At 36.6% G+C, this 16,078-nt stretch overlaps 1 protein-coding gene across 1 annotated transcript; it reads right to left on the bottom strand.

The window, feature by feature from the left end:
* Positions 1-103: 103 nt before the first annotated feature.
* LOC123314578 lies at positions 104-4,600 on the bottom strand. The gene is made up of 5 exons (XM_044899942.1): positions 4,314-4,600; positions 4,116-4,214; positions 1,845-1,940; positions 1,303-1,680; positions 104-410 (listed from the first exon to the last, which is right to left on the bottom strand). Exons 1-5 carry the CDS (start codon positions 4,408-4,410, stop codon positions 190-192), a joined length of 891 nt encoding a protein of 296 aa, XP_044755877.1. The 5' UTR covers positions 4,411-4,600; the 3' UTR covers positions 104-189.
* Between the last annotated feature and the right edge of the window lie 11,478 nt (positions 4,601-16,078).

The raw sequence follows: 16,078 nt of genomic DNA, 5'->3' as shown, positions 1-16,078 counted from the left end.
ACTGTGAATTTGATAGAAATGTTTGGATTTTGAGACTGTTCAGGGATGGCATAAAATAAAACATAATTTTTTCAAAATGAGTTGTTTTTATTGCAATATTTTTACATTCTTCTTATAGGAACTGAAAGTTTCTTGATACATATTTCAGAACAAAATAATAAAAATAATAGTAATTTTATAAAAAAAACATCATTCCGCATAAGAGTGACTTGCTGAACAAGATCCCTCTACTGCTTTTGTCAATCTCTCTAAAAGATCAAGATAGCGATCTTGCCTAGCCATTTTTTCTTTATGTCTTCTTTCATTAGCATTTTCTGCTAATTTTCTTTTTCGTATGAATGAGGACTGATAGCTTGTGCTTGGAGTGGTGACTATCTCACTATTTGTGGTTACTATTTCAACATTACTTCCTAACAAAAAAAAATATTTCACAATCAATGAAAAATCAGATTAATTATTTACACTCTATGTTCCTACGGAAGCATCCCCTGAATGCTCAGCAGTATGCCTACCAGAAAGGCAAATCCACGGATCTTGCCCTCAATAACCTTGTCGGTAGGATCAACGAATCTCTCAACTCCAGGGAGATTTCGGTGGCTGCCTTCCTGGACATTGAGGGAGCCTTTAATGCTGCTTTCACTGAATTTCTGGTGAGGGCTGCCAAGGTTAGAGGTGACCCTCCTACCATATCGAATTGGATCAGCACAATGCTGAGCCCAAGAAACATTAAAACCACGCTTTGCGGCGAAGCGCTCAGATTCATAGCAGGCAGAGGTTGCCCGTAGGGTGGTGTACTATCACCCCTTCTCTGGTCCCTTCTGGTTGACGATCTAATTGCTATCATCAGCTCGCTTGACGTATATGTTCAGGCTTACGCGGATGATATAGTTGTTTTACTGACGGGCAATGACGATGTAATAATCTCAGCTGCTCTTCAGGAAACACTAACTATAATTCAGGGTTGGTATGAGGGGGAGCAGTTAGGTGTGAACCTTTGCAAAACCTTGATTGTTCCCTTCACCAGTAGAAGAAAGTTCCAAATTTCTCCTCCAATTCCCTACGGTAAGACTATTCCACTCGTAGAGAAAGCCAAATATCTAGGTATTACCCTGGATTAAAAGCCTCACTGGAACTCATTTTGTGAAAATCGTATAATCTGTTTTAGTTCAATTATGGATTTTCATCAAGTATGGGTCACATCAATTCAATACCTATGTTGATGTATAGTGTAGTGAAAAAAATATTTTAGAAATGTGATTAATAGGAAATTATTGCACTATTCTTTCAATCAGAAAAAACTACCTCCAGTTGTTCTTTCTCCTAGAATATTTGTCCTTTCACCAAGTACATGCAGTCCCACTCTACTGGAACATGTTGCTGGCGAATTAATTTCGGGTCTTGAAAATAAAAGTTCATTCATTTGATCAAAATACTTCCACTCCTTTCTGTTGTTACCAGATTCTTCATTGTGCTTTTTTATGGTCTTGTAAGTATGTTTTAGGCCCTTAAATTTAGTATCACACTGTTGAATTTCAAATTTTTGATTGAAACATTGTGACAGTTCCTTAGCAATCTTCTGCCACACATATTTCTTCACACTATTTTGGAACTCTTTCTCGTATTTGCCACAAAGTTGAATCAACATAAGGGTAGCCTCATGACTCCAAAGCTTGGTGTTCTCTAGAAAAGAGACAAAATAATTTAAATAAAGAGGTGTCATGTAAAGTGGATGTTTTTGAATGTTTCAACAATCCTATGGTTTTCTTATTTATATAATTTTTTGGTGTTATGAATATATTTTTGTATTTAAATGTATATATTGGAAATTATTTTTAAATTATTACCTTGAATTGAGGTAGGCTCAGGTATTGGCACTCTGGCAGGGCTTGGGCATTCTATTGGCAGCTCTTCACTGCTAACGTGTGGTGTTTCAAACAAATCTAGAATCAAATAGATGTATAAAGCTATTGACAACAATATATATATATATATATATTTTAGGTGCAATTTTCTTGGGTTTAGAAAAATTTTACCTATTGTATATATATATATATATATATATATATATTTTTTTTTTTTTTTTTTTCCCTTCACCACAATGGGGTTGGTTCACCGAGTACACCGGTCCGCTTTTCGGACAAGGTGGACTCAGGAGGTGGTAAGGAACTTTCGCACTATCCTTGTGGTTGCAAGAATAACCTGTTTCTGTGCAGTACTTATTAATTCTTTTTGTAGACCCAGCATGACAGTGTACTCCTCCAAGTGTGCCTCGACCAGTCCATTGGTGGAAATTATGAGTGGGAGAATCACCACCGACCTGAGAGCGTAAGTGTTCTTCAATTCGAAGGCAAGGTCTTGATACTTCGTAAGCTTCTCCGTGAATGCTTTGGATATATTATCATCAGCTGGAACCGTGACATCCATGATTTTGGCAGATCTTTGCCCCTTGTCGAAAAGCACTATATCGGGCCTATTATGCGGTATTGGTTTGTCCGTTGTTATGACCATATCCCAATAAAGTTTATATGCGCCGTTTTCCAAAACTGTGCTCGGACGATACTCATATGGCTTTTTTGATCTTTTAACCAATCCGGTTTCTTCGGCAATGGCACGATGGAAAATTCTAGCCATGGCATTATGTCTCTCCGTGTAGTCTGTCGGCGCCAAGACGGAACACGAGGACACGACGTGTTGTATAGATTCCGGCGCCTGCAAGCATCTACGGCATCTATCAGTTGGTATGTTTCTTGCCGTTATGTTTTTTATGTAGGATCTCGTTGGGACCACCTGATCTTGGATGGCAACGAGTCTGCCTTCCGTTTCTGGGTACAGGTATCCAGCCCTAAGGTAAGTTAGTGACTCCTTTTTATTGATGTTATTTTTTTCCAGGCTACCAGGATACCTCCCATGGAGCGCCTTGCTATGCCACTCCCGAATGAGTTGTGCCTCTGTTATACCACCAACTGGTCCCTCCTGGCTGCTCAGATTTAATGGAGTCAAGTTCTCGTCACTCCGACATATAGCCTGCAAAAGAGGTGAGGTCTTTGCATGAAAATATTCTCGCATGCTTACGACTGTTTCGTTGTACGTTTTCTCAATATTTTGCAGACCTCTCCCTCCTTCCTGTCTTCTAATATATAGTCGATTAGACGAAGCGTGTGGGTGGTGAACTCCGTGCCTGGTTAGTAGCGCGCGCGTTTTAATATCGAGTTCTTTTAATTCTGCAGCAGTCCACTTGATAATTCCAAATGAGTATGACAAACACGGGAGAGCCCACATGTTCATCGACGTGAACGTCGCTTTAGCATTCAGCTTGGACTGCAGTATTTTTTTCACTCTCGAGAAGTATTTTTCCCGAAAAATGTTCTTCATTTCGGCCTTCTTTATGTCCAAGGATATATATATATATATATATATATATATACTTTTGAACGTTAGGAATACATTTTTAGTTATCGAACAATATAACAGTTTCAGCAGAGATTACTGTAACGGGGTTCCATACAATTTGGCGTATGATACAAGAGCTTAAGCTGCGTTTACATTAGCGAAATTTCTATCGCGAAATAATTGCGCGAGGAAATTTCGCCTAGTGTAGACGCCTCCCTCACCGCGAGGAATTGCGGGGCGAGGGCCCTCGCTGCGAGCCACAGGTCTGTCGGTTTTTGTCCGCGCATCAAAGGGTTTCGCTCATCGAATTTCGCATAGTGTAAACGTGGTCCACAATCTCCGTACTGACTGCGAAACAAAAACTGAAGGCGGCTCGCTCCACTCGCGAAAGATTTCGCTCTTAATTGCGCTTTGTTTTGGGAACTGCGAAATTTCACTCGATGAGAGTAATTGATGCCCGAGTGATTTTCGCGAGGAAATTTCGTTAATGTAAACGCAGCTTTAGGAACGTTACAGGACCCTTATGTTGGGGTATCATCTCCCATAAATATATCAGTGGTTATTCATTATGAAATAGGAAAAAACGAGAAAGAACTTCCAAAAACTTCTGAAACATTATTGAACATTTTTTCACTTGAATGTGCTTGGAGTTGTAACAGGGGGTTCACCACAGGGTTGCCCCTCTTGTTCCAACTCTAAAGTCTACCTCGTAAGAAATTCCTCACCTGGAGTTTGGGACATAAATACATTCGTATTATTGTATATATGCATCGTCTCCTCTTTCTCCTTTTGCATTATAAGTAATCGTGTGGCGAGTGCTATATCTGAAAAATAATACATAGATATGTGAAAAATCATATTTCAACCAAAATCCTTCTAGAAAATTAAATAATTTCTTCGAAATCATCTATTTTCATACTTACTTCCTTTTCCGATTATCTCATTATATTCCTCATCACTTACGCAGATTCTGTACGTTTTCTGTTGTTCTTCATCCCGCAGTTCAATTTGAAGCGACATTCCGGACAAAAATGCAAAATACAGAACAGCAAACTTGCGCAAGACGCAAAATACAAATATCAAATAATGTCAAATGTCAATCAACGCTCGCCCACTTTCGATTAATCGTTTCCCTCCGTCTCTCGGGGCCGAGCAAAAAGATTTCATCCGGATACTTCGGACGTGAAATGTCGAACGAAACAGATTTACCTCCCCTACATCTACAGTCCCTGGCCATATTATTAGACGCATTGATTTGATGCAAAATCTCAATATTGAATTATTAAATTGAATGTATATGTTACATATACTTCATCTGTAAATGGTTTTCAAATATAATATATCATATTCAATAAAAAATATTGATTTATTGATGATTAAACACGAAATTCTAATATTTTGCTGAGCCACCCTGTGTAGCTATGAGAGTTTCATACTATCAATGCAGAATTGTTCGGTTTGCTGCATTCGAAGATAATGATTTCATATGTGGATTATCGAAATAACGTCCGAACCTGCAGAATGCAAGACATCCACTGGAAGATATAGTACTGATTCATACTTAAGTACTAATACTACAACATCAAAAATAAATGCCAAATAGAACAATTTAATGAGAGTCGTAGATAAAACTGACATTCTGTGGAAATGAAATTCAAATATTCTGCTTTTTCCTCGGGCAATACCAGTAAATATAAAAAAAATCCTCAGTGCGTCTAATAAACTGGCCAGGGACTGTAGATGTAATTATCGAACGATAATACGTGCGTCAGACACATCCGATGTCAATGCCGAACGCATTGAATATAAGATCTTGGTTCTTGACATTTACTAACAATTTTCACCTTTACCAATTTTTTGATTTGAAATAAATATCATCACCAGCAACACCATCACTCAAGGATTTACTTCCAGAATCATAATAATGCTTTTGTAACAATTGTTGTTTAACAGATCTTTGTATTCGTTATTACTTATCACAACTGGTTTAAGTAGAGAACTCCTTGAGGGCAGACTATCTTTGAGGCGCCTATTCAAAAACAATTGGGCTGGGGACAAACCAATATTAGTGGGAGAATTTCTATACTTCAATAGAAACATATTTATATCGCACATAGGGGTAAATGACAAGTCTAGTCGGTCAAAAATTATAAATAACCATTTTCTGTTAGTTCAATACTTTCGAAAAAGTATCATAAAAAATCTAGGACCTCTGGTATCAATCTTGCAATTAATAAACAATCGTATCAGTCAGGCTTGTGCACCGCTAAGGAGTTATTCAAATTTTTTCCCCAAACTTTAAGTTTTTAATAGCTTTCAAACAACAATCTTTTGACATAATTTTCCATATTTTGGGTGAGAAAATAAAGAGGGATACTTAAATTCACTTTAAGAATAATTTATTCACGATATACAATAAGAAAATAACAAACTATAATACACTTCTCAATTGATCACCTGATGTGAAATTGATTTATTTCTTAGTAATCATCTGATGATTCGCAACTAGAATCACTGTCCGAATCGAGTAAAGTCTGAGGAGCTACTTGATTGGCTGAATCTGCTGAGAGGAGTAGGGCTAACGTCTCGCTCAAAAATGGCTTGCTTTTTTTCTTAGGTATTGGCCTCATGCCAGATAAAAGCGGATCGGACGTAAGAAGTAATCTATTCAAGATATCTATATTACAAGATTCTCTTGAAAATTTTCGAGCTAAATTCGTTCGGTAATGCCTGAAATGCTTATTCCTAGACTCTGCAGCTTCTTCAGAGAGTTGTCCAATGGGAAGGAGAGCGTTTTCTATCACAGTCGCACCATGTATTAAAATTTTGTGAACAGTTGGAGTCATAGGATGCCATGAATACAACTCCACATATAATTTGGCCGTTTCCATCGCGTATTCACCAAATTTCAAGGTATCGATCTTATATCCACTCGAAATTGCCTCTAAAATCACCTTAAAACGGAAAATTAAATTGAAATCTATGCCCGTGATTTCTGCGGCAATGTGTGGATCAGCAAAAAACCGCCGACTTGTAGGTATTTCCGTCATTGGTGTTTCCAAATCCACGTTTGGGAACGTCCACAATTAAACCCATTTTCAGCCTGAAATCTTTCTGGATTCTCTTTTTCTCCCCTTTTATTGATTCTTTATCCTCGTCAGACTGAATTCGCCATTTTCTGATAGGCAGCTTGTAAGCTAGATGCAGTATGCTTTCAAAAAATCTTATTCGTGCGTGTAGTACGGAGAGACCAAACCTCAGTGTTTCCTCTCTTACTTCTTTAGGTTGGTCGAGATTGTTGAAATCTTTAGAAGTAGCTCCGCATATGAAGCACTTCAACGTTGATTTTGTATGACTTGCAGCATTGCAAACTTTGCCGTCTACCATGGTCAATAACATTTTATGTTTTACATAATAGGAATCTAACGATTTGCTCGATTGTTCAACATACGAAATTTCTTCGTTGGTAATTTCAGTGGACTCCTTTACGAACCTTATCCGTTTGGTCGACAAAATCTAGGCGAGGAAGGCGTCGGATTTTGCCAAACAATTTTTTCGTTCGACTGAGCAACCAGTCGAAGAGGTACGAACGAATTTTGGAAAATGTTGGCGTCTGAATCAGCATCATTTTTAAACATTTGTTTATACTCTCTTTGTTGACAACCATCACATCCCCATTTGCAAATCAGCAGAAGTGAGGTACGTTCTGCATCACTCAATGTGTCACCTATTTCTTCTATAGAGTTCAATAGCCTAGTAACAGTATGGTCCATTAAAGCTTGTAATTGGACTTCTGCGTGGGATTCTGTGACTCGATACGAATCCTTATTTGGATAGCAGCTGAGTTTTTCTTTTTGGAGCTTACTGTAGCATGGATACAATTTTTTATGGGAATTCCTCACCAACTCGTACTGTTTTCTAGATAGATTTGCTTCGACGAAATCGATAACGCCTGCACAGTAGATATCTTCGTACAGGCCTTACCATAATCATCTGACAATAGTCCTATATATTTAGTAGCTAGACTTGGATCTTGAGTGATTTCTTTAACCACCAGAGAAGCATTCCGATGTCCAGCAGCATAAAGTTGGGATTGGGTTGCATGAGAAAGGATCTGGTAATCTACTCCTTTGCGCACTTCTTCCGTTTTTCTTCTCTTGCTTCTTTCACTACATTCCGTGAATAATTTCTGGGGTCGACCTCTACACATGGCTACTTGAGGTAGTTGGAACGTTCCCTCCAACCAATATGAATTAGCCCTCAAGAAATAATTCTTATACTTGTTGGCTTTATGACATCTTCGTTGAAATTCTGACTTAAGTTTCGAACAGTCATGTTTGATATTCTTCTGCTGCTCTTCAGAATAATTATCTAGCTTTACTAGATAATTTTCAAGAAATTCCAGTTTCTCGTCGAAACTGGGCAACTGCTGGCTAACCATAAGGTTAAAAAGGTCTTGTCTCTTGATCATTCTCACTCCATATGATCCTAAAATGACATTCGTTTGTGAGTAATGAAAAAAGCTCAATACATCCTTTTTCCGACTTTAAATTGAAATTTTTTGATTCTTCATTTAGAGTTCCTGCAGAAGAAAAGCAATATTTTCCGGAGTGGCGGTTATTGGCGGCTCTTGATAGAAAATTCATCTAGTACATAACTTGAGCAACCAATCACGTTAAAATAGTTATCGGGAGTCATCGGGAAGTATAACAAATATCTCATCGAATCTTGAATTTCACAATAACAAGAAGCTATAAAGAGCACATAATTGCTGCATCCTTTCTTTTCATGAATAATTTTACGCTATAACATAGATACATACCTGGTCTCTCATAATCCATAATAAGTTGATCTTATAACAATTTTATAGGAAACACAAGAAGCACTGAACTATGCAATTAAGAAATATTTTTGATGCGGAACAAAACGACAAGTTGAAACAAATTTTTTCGCTAATATTGATCACCAGGGAAACGTTTTATGTCATTGACTCGAATGGCCCACTATTCTGATTTACTATTCCGTGCAATTTTCCCAACTCTGCTGCATTTTTGGAAATTGATTTTTGGCCGCCTAGATAATAATTTTACCCCTCTGTGTGTCGCCCCCTTCTGAGGCACATTTTTTTAACAGAGTCTTTACAATGTTTACAGCCTTTTCGGCCATGCCGTTACTTCTAGGAAAGTTCGGACTGGAGTGAATTAATTTTATGTTATCACATTCTGGTGTCCACCATGGCACCGGATGATGTCCGCTTACCATCTGTTTTTTTGGACGTGGAGGTTGGCGGACTCTAATATTATGTTGGTGAATTTGTCGACAAGTTCATCGATGTAATGGCTATCAAAGAATCCAAAAGTGCTTTCAACAAATTCAAAAGATCTAAAACCGAGGAGGATTGCATTGAATACAAACGACTCAGAGCTAGAGCTAGATTCATCATGAAAAAAAGCCGTAGGGAATCCTGGACCGAGTTCGCATCTAACATCAACAGTTCAACTCCAATAAGCGCTGTATGGAATAGTATCAAAAAAATCTCAGGAATAAAAGGAAACAAAAGAATATCTAATTTGATCTATAAAAACAAAACTATATCTCGAACTGCTGACATGGCCGAAGCACTAGCATTCAATTACCAACGACACTCTCAAAGTAGTAACTACCCAAAAGAATTTATAAATATCAAGAGAAAAGAAGAAAACAACCCAGTGGAATTTGATACCGACCAAGAATCTCCAATCAATGCCCAAATCACTATGCAAGAACTCAATGATTCTCTGAGCGGTACAAAAAATTCTTGTGCAGGACCAGATGACATACCTGTCTTATTCCTTAAAAACCTTCCAGAAAATGCCAAAGAAATGTTGGTCAGAATATACAACACCATCTGGACAACCAATGTCTTTCCCGAAGCCTGGCGGAAATGTGAAGTCATTCCAATACACAAAATCGGAAAATCAAAAATCCTTCCTGAATCTTACAGACCAATCTCTCTATCATGCACCATGAGCAAATTAATGGAGAAGATTATTAATAGAAGACTTATGTGGACGTTGGAACATAAAAACCTCATAATTCCCGAGCAAAGTGGGTTTCGTAAGAATCGATCAACACTGGATAATTTGATCGACCTCGAATCAGAAGTTCACGAGGCCTTCGCCAACAAACAACACTGTATAGCCATATTTTTTGATATAACTAGAGCCTATGACACCGTCTGGCGACATAAAATACTCAAGACATTGGAAAACTACAACATCAAAGGCAACATACTCAGATACATTGCAAACTTCCTTAAAGAACGAACATTTCATGTAAAATTAGATGGGTACCAATCGAGATCAAAAATCCAAGAAAACGGCATCCCACAAGGATCCCCTATAAGCGTTACCCTATTCCTACTCATAATTAATAGCATTCTACTAGATTGCAAACCACCTGTGAAAGCAAGACTATTCGCAGATGACTTGGTTATAATTTCCAGAGGAAAAAACCAACACACAACACGAAGATACCTACAAGATATCCTCAAAGGCTTGGAAAAATGGTCACTCGAATCAGGACTGCAATTTTCCTCTTCAAAAACCAAATGTGTGTTCTTCGCCCGGAAACCTCTAGATAATCCTCCCTCACTCACGTTACATGGAAATCCTATAGAATATGTCAAGAGCATTAAATTCCTCGGTATGATATTCGATGAAAAACTGAACTGGAAACTCCATGTTTCACACTTGAAAAAGTCCTGTCAAAACGGATTGAATCTTATGAAGTCCATAGCAGGTAAAGACTGGGGAGCAGACTTTACCATGCTTATAAGAATATACAAAGCACTCATAAGGTCAAAACTCGATTACGGTGCCATCGTTTACGACTCAGCGAAGAAGACTGTAACGAAAGATTTGGAAACAATACAAAACCATGCACTCAGAATCTCTTTGGGAGCATACCGTACTAGTCCAGTCAGCAGTATCCAATGTGAAGCTGGAGAACCATCCTTAGCATCACGAAGACAGTTCCTCACCATCAAATATGCTATGTCAGTTTCATCGAATCCATCAAATCCAGTTCTCCATAACGTAATAGCTAATCGTTTCAAAACTACATACCTTGGAAATCCCAGAACTGATCCACCATTTTATGAAAGACTGAACAAATACCTATCAAAATACAACACCTCCATCCCAACTATGATCAAGACATCGAATCCTCACGATGCACCACCCTGGATAGTCCCTCTCCCTGAATGTGACTGTAAGCTCACCTACATCAAAAAAACAGAAATTAACCATGACACTATTAGAAGAATTTTCAATGACCACTTGCAAACATACCAAGATTACAAACATATATATACAGATGCATCTAAGACAGAACAAGGAGTTGGAGCTGCATTCACCACAGACGACCACGAAAGCATTTTCAGATTACCCCAAACAGCAACAGTATTCACTGGTGAACTATACGCTATATGGAGAGCAATAAAATTCTGCAACGATGAAAACCTTCGACAATGCGTCATAATCACCGACTCCCTCAGCTCATTACAGGCCACGCAAGATCTCTACACTAACCATCCAATTTTGACAAGGATTAAAAAAGAACTAGAAAGGGCAAATACCAACGCAGCGAAAATCAAATTTTTGTGGACTCCATCACACACAGGAATCCGAGGTAATGAGCGAGCCGACTATCTAGCTAAAACTGCCACAACCAACGTAGACGCTACACTTGTTCCATATAACATACAAACAGATCTGACACCTCTTCTGAAAGAAACCCAGAAGAAACTGTGGCAAGCAGAATGGAACTCATCTACTACCAAGTTGGCAGAAGTAAAAAACTTCATTGAACCACACAAAAACATTCCGAAAATTAGGAGACACCAAGTGATACTAAGTAGACTTCGGATCGGTCATACCAGACTAACACACGAACACCTCATAACCCGGACCCAAGAAGCTTTCTGTGACACGTGTAACGTGAAACAAACTGTAAAACATATATTTTGTGAATGTCCAAGATACCACGAAGAAAGAACAAGAAATTTCATTGCAGGTTCTCTGAAAGACATTTTGGTGGAAAAGTGTGAAGTTAATAATATTATAAAATTTCTCAGAAGTGTACAAATTGACAACCTTATATAATTAATAATATTAATATGTACCACTCCATCGCTAATACCCCTTGTGGTTGAAGCGAAATTTCTAAAATAAAAAAAAATAAAAATTTATGTTATGTTCCTCAGAGAAAGTTTTAAACATGAACGAATTAAATGGATTATTATCAGATATGATACTATCAGGAAAGCCAAATGGAAAAAAGTTCCATTACATACTTTATAACATCATTAATACCTTTATGTTTTATTTGACGAAAATCAATCCATTTTGAGTAGTAGTCTACTACAACTAGAAACGAGTTAACTTTGAACTCAAAAATATCCATCCCCAATTTTTCATGGTGAAGCAGGGGCTGCTTAGTTTGATTTCTACTGACTTGATTACATATATCGCATCTACCAATAAACTTACAAATATCTTTAGACATTCCAGGCCAAAAAAGACACTCACGAGCACGAGATTTGCATTTGTTTATGCCTAAATGTCCCTCATGAATTTCAATTAACATTTCTGATTGTTTGGATTTTGGAATTATGAGTCTATCACCATAAAATACCAAGCCATCATATTCAGTTAAATAATCTCTTAAATTGTGATATGGTTTTAAATATTCAGGTATTGATCTGAAATTTCTCCAGCCTTTTCTGAGAAATACTTTTAAATCATGTAATGTTTCGTCAGCATCAGTAGCACCTTTCAGCTCTTTCATTTTAGAATCAGATATTGGCATATACTCAGTTAAACTATGAACAAAAATTATCTCAGATTCACTAAAGTCTTGAACATTAATACTAGCACGAGACAAAATATCGGCTATGTACATTCCTTTACCAGGCAAGTATTCAACTAGCAATTCATACCTTATCAATCTATATAACAATGTTTGTAGTCTTGATGAGACTTTGTTGATATCCTTCTTGAAAATGTTTACAAGGGGCTTCTGATTTGTATGTACTGTTACTTTCCTACCATACACATAATAATTAAACTTCTCAACACCGAATACAATAGAAGCTAATTCTCTCTCAATGTTAGCGTATCTTTTTTCTGCATCTGATAGAGTACGAGAAGAAAATGCTATAAGGTTTGCCATCTTGCATAAGACAGCAACCATAACCCTCTAGAGATGCATCACATTGCAAAACAATAGGTTTACTATCATCGAAATGATTCAAAATTGGAGCTTGAATGAGAAGATTCTTCATTTTATTAATAGTTTCTGTATGAATAGGTAGCCAATCAAAAATTGTATTATCGCAAGTCAATTTTCTGAGCGGAGCAGTTAAAGCTGATAAATTTGGGAAAAGTATTTAACAATACCCAAAAATCTTAATAATTCCTTTCTATTTTCAGGAAGCTTCATATCAATAATAGCTTCAGTTCTCGCAGGATCTATCGCAATACCTTTTTCAGAAACAATGAAACCTAGAATTTTAATTTCCGATTTTTTAAACTGAAATTTTTCTAAATTGAATGATATACCATTTTTCTTAGCAGTTTCTAGGACTAACTTTAATTTGTTGTCATGCTCCTCTTCAGTTCTACCAGAAATAATCAAATCATCAATGTAAATTCCATCATCACTCAAAATTTCACCAAATATTTCTGAATTTTTTCTTTGAAAGATTTCTGCCGATGTATTTATTCCAAATGGAAGCCGAAGGAATCTGTATCTACCAAAAGGTGTCGAAAAAGTGCATAATTTAGAAGATTCTTTATCCAAAGGAATTTGATAAAAAGAATCCCTCAGATCTAAAAGCGAAAAATATTTTTTTCCAGATGAACTAGTCAAGATTTCATCAGGAGAGGGAATTTGATAATGTTCCCTCTTAATAATATTATTCAAATCTCTAGGATCTAGACAAATTCGTAACCTCTTATCTTTTTTTTCTGTAATGACAATGTTATTGACCCAATCTGTAGGTTCTGTTTCTTTACAAATGACAGCACTTTTCTCCATTTTAATTAAAGTTTCTTTGAAATCAGGTAACAGTTTCTTTGGAATTCTTCGAGCACAGTGAACAACAGGAATTGCATTTTCCTTAAGTTTTAAGTGACATGGTTTTCCAGGAAATTCACCTAATTTATTGAAAACATCTATATAAGAGTTAACTACTTCAGTTTTATCCTTGAATTTCCACTTTTCAATCGAATGAACATATTTGATCAAATTGAAATCTAAACAACTTTGTAATCCTAATATTGGTTTGTCCGCATTATCCACCACATAAAACAGTATTTTATGATATTCACATCTTTTAAGACAGTCTAACCTCACAGATCCTCTTACCTTGACCATTTTTCTGCCAAAGGCCATCAGTGTTACCCTTGCACTCGATAATTCTTTTACTGAACCTAAGTGGAAGTAAACCCTTGTCGGGATGATATTGCATTGAGCACCAGAATCTAATGTAAACATAACATCATTATTATTTATCTTTACATTTTCAAACAATGCATTCTTATTTTTATTAGAATCTAACTGATTACTTTCCAAGCTATCAATAAAAACATCATCATTATCATCAACTTCATGCAATGATGTGGTCTCAACTTTGAATTTATTCTTCATATTTTTATTAGTTCTTTTTGAAAAGCAACAAGATGCAAAGTGATTTGGTTTTTTACAATATGCACAAATTTTTCCAAACGCTGGACATTTGAACTTAGGGTGCTTTAAACCACATTTGTTACAAATTTTTAGGTTATTACTTTTTACGTTAGAAAATTCACTTATCTTATTTCTTGGTTTCCTATTTATCGTGTCATTCTCCGGAGTGTTCTCTTCCTCGATCATCGCCTCTGCCTGTTTCTTGCTAACTTCTGTGACGTTGCAAATCTCCTCAGTTTTTTTCAATGAAAGGTTTTCATACTGGAGCAACTTCTCACGAAGGTTGTTGTCCTTTATTCCCAAGATTATCTTATCCCTAATCATTTCATCTTCGTTCTGGTATTCACAAACTCTGACTAAAGTTTTGATTTCGGTAATATATTTCGAATTACTTTGGCCTTCTTTCTGATTGCAGGAGAGAAATTTATATCGACCGAATATTATATTCTTCTTAGGATTGCAGTATTTCTGGAATGCCGCCTTAACGTCTTTCTGGGTGGATGATTCCAATTTCAGATTCAAAGTGTTAAATATTTCAACGCCTTGCTCACCAGGTTCAGAAAGATTGCCACTTTCCTTTGTTCATTAATATCGGTGGTATCTACAGCAGCCAGCATATAGATATCGAATTTTTGTTCCCATATAGACCAGTAATGGCACGTGTTCCCGTTGAAGTCCATCGTGGGAGGAATTCTAATCCTTCCATATCCGATTTATGATCAGAATACAAAAAAAAATTTCACACTGAACATCATACTGAGGATGGGGAAGCGGGTGAATATCCTTAAAATCTAGAAAATTATTCGGTAATTAAAATCAGACATTCTGCTCTTTGGTTTTTCAGAAAAAGTCTGCCGATGATTACGAGAGAAAATAACACCACAAAGAAAATATCATGGAACATGAAAAGATGCTCAGAATTATGTTTTCATCTTTAGTAAGGAGCAGCACAGAATGATTCGAAGACAACCGCGATGTTATATTATACAGGATGTTTCATTGGGAAAAGGAAATACTTAACAGGCGGATACGTGGCACCGAGGTGGTTCTGGAGATACGACTTTTATTGGTTTTACTGTATTCGTAGTCGAGATACAGGATGTTTTATGAATTTAACTCATTTCTTCCTGAGAACCACCCGGTATATTTTCTTCATATTTGGCAAACGTGTTTTTTATTCGAAGCTCAAATGTATCATGCAATAACCGCAAGCAAAACCCAGGTCGGGTTTGCAAAAAATTATGAATCGTTTGAATCTTCGAAACAACATCCTGTAGATCGAAATTTTGAAAATATGTTTCAATATTTGAAAAAACCACAAAAAACTAAGCAGAGGCGTGTGCTTTAAATTTCCGCGCAGACTGTTTTACTGCAAAAATGTTCAATACAGAAGTAAAGTTTTTAAGAACTTGGATTCCTGAGAGTTGTTTGAAGTGACTTTTAATGATGAATTATAAAAACTATTGAATCCATAATTATTTTAACATTACTTAGTAATAACTTATTACCTTGGTCTCAATTTTTATAGCTGCAGACAATTTCAGTTTTTATTTTCATGTTACTCTTTCGTCATTTCCAGAAAAAATTAAGGCCCTGTATATATTTATTATGGAAGAAAAATTCTTTGGCAATTGAAATCTGGTAACGGGGAGGCAGCGAGAGCTGCAGATAATCCAGACATTAATCAAATGGCTCGAGATATTGATAATTACTATAAAGACCATAACGTACATAAGTCGACATGTAAAAGAAATTGTAGCGACAGCTTATAATATTAATGATTGGGAAATTTTTTGTGCTTGGTTCAAATATTGTAACGAATTCGGATACTAAAAATTCAACGTTCTCAAATGTCTTCAGAAAGTTACTTGAAATATCGAGTTATTCAGATCCTTCAATAGATGATATTCAGATTGAAGTAAATTCCTGTCGAGGAAATTCTGTTGACTGGTTTACG

This window comes from Coccinella septempunctata, chromosome 5 (genome assembly GCF_907165205.1).
Source record: "Coccinella septempunctata chromosome 5, icCocSept1.1, whole genome shotgun sequence".
Lineage (NCBI taxonomy): Eukaryota > Metazoa > Arthropoda > Insecta > Coleoptera > Coccinellidae > Coccinella > Coccinella septempunctata.
This window is presented reverse-complemented; position numbering and strand designations above follow the sequence as displayed.

Coding starts and splice junctions, on each gene's coding strand:
- LOC123314578 (XM_044899942.1), bottom strand. CDS start 4,410: ATGTCGCTTCAAATTGAACTGCGGGATGAAGAACAACAGAAAACGTAC. Junction 4,215..4,313: donor TGAGATAATCGGAAAAGGAA/GTAAGTATGAAA, acceptor ATTATTTTTCAG/ATATAGCACTCGCCACACGA. Junction 1,941..4,115: donor ATTTATGTCCCAAACTCCAG/GTGAGGAATTTC, acceptor ATTTGATTCTAG/ATTTGTTTGAAACACCACAC.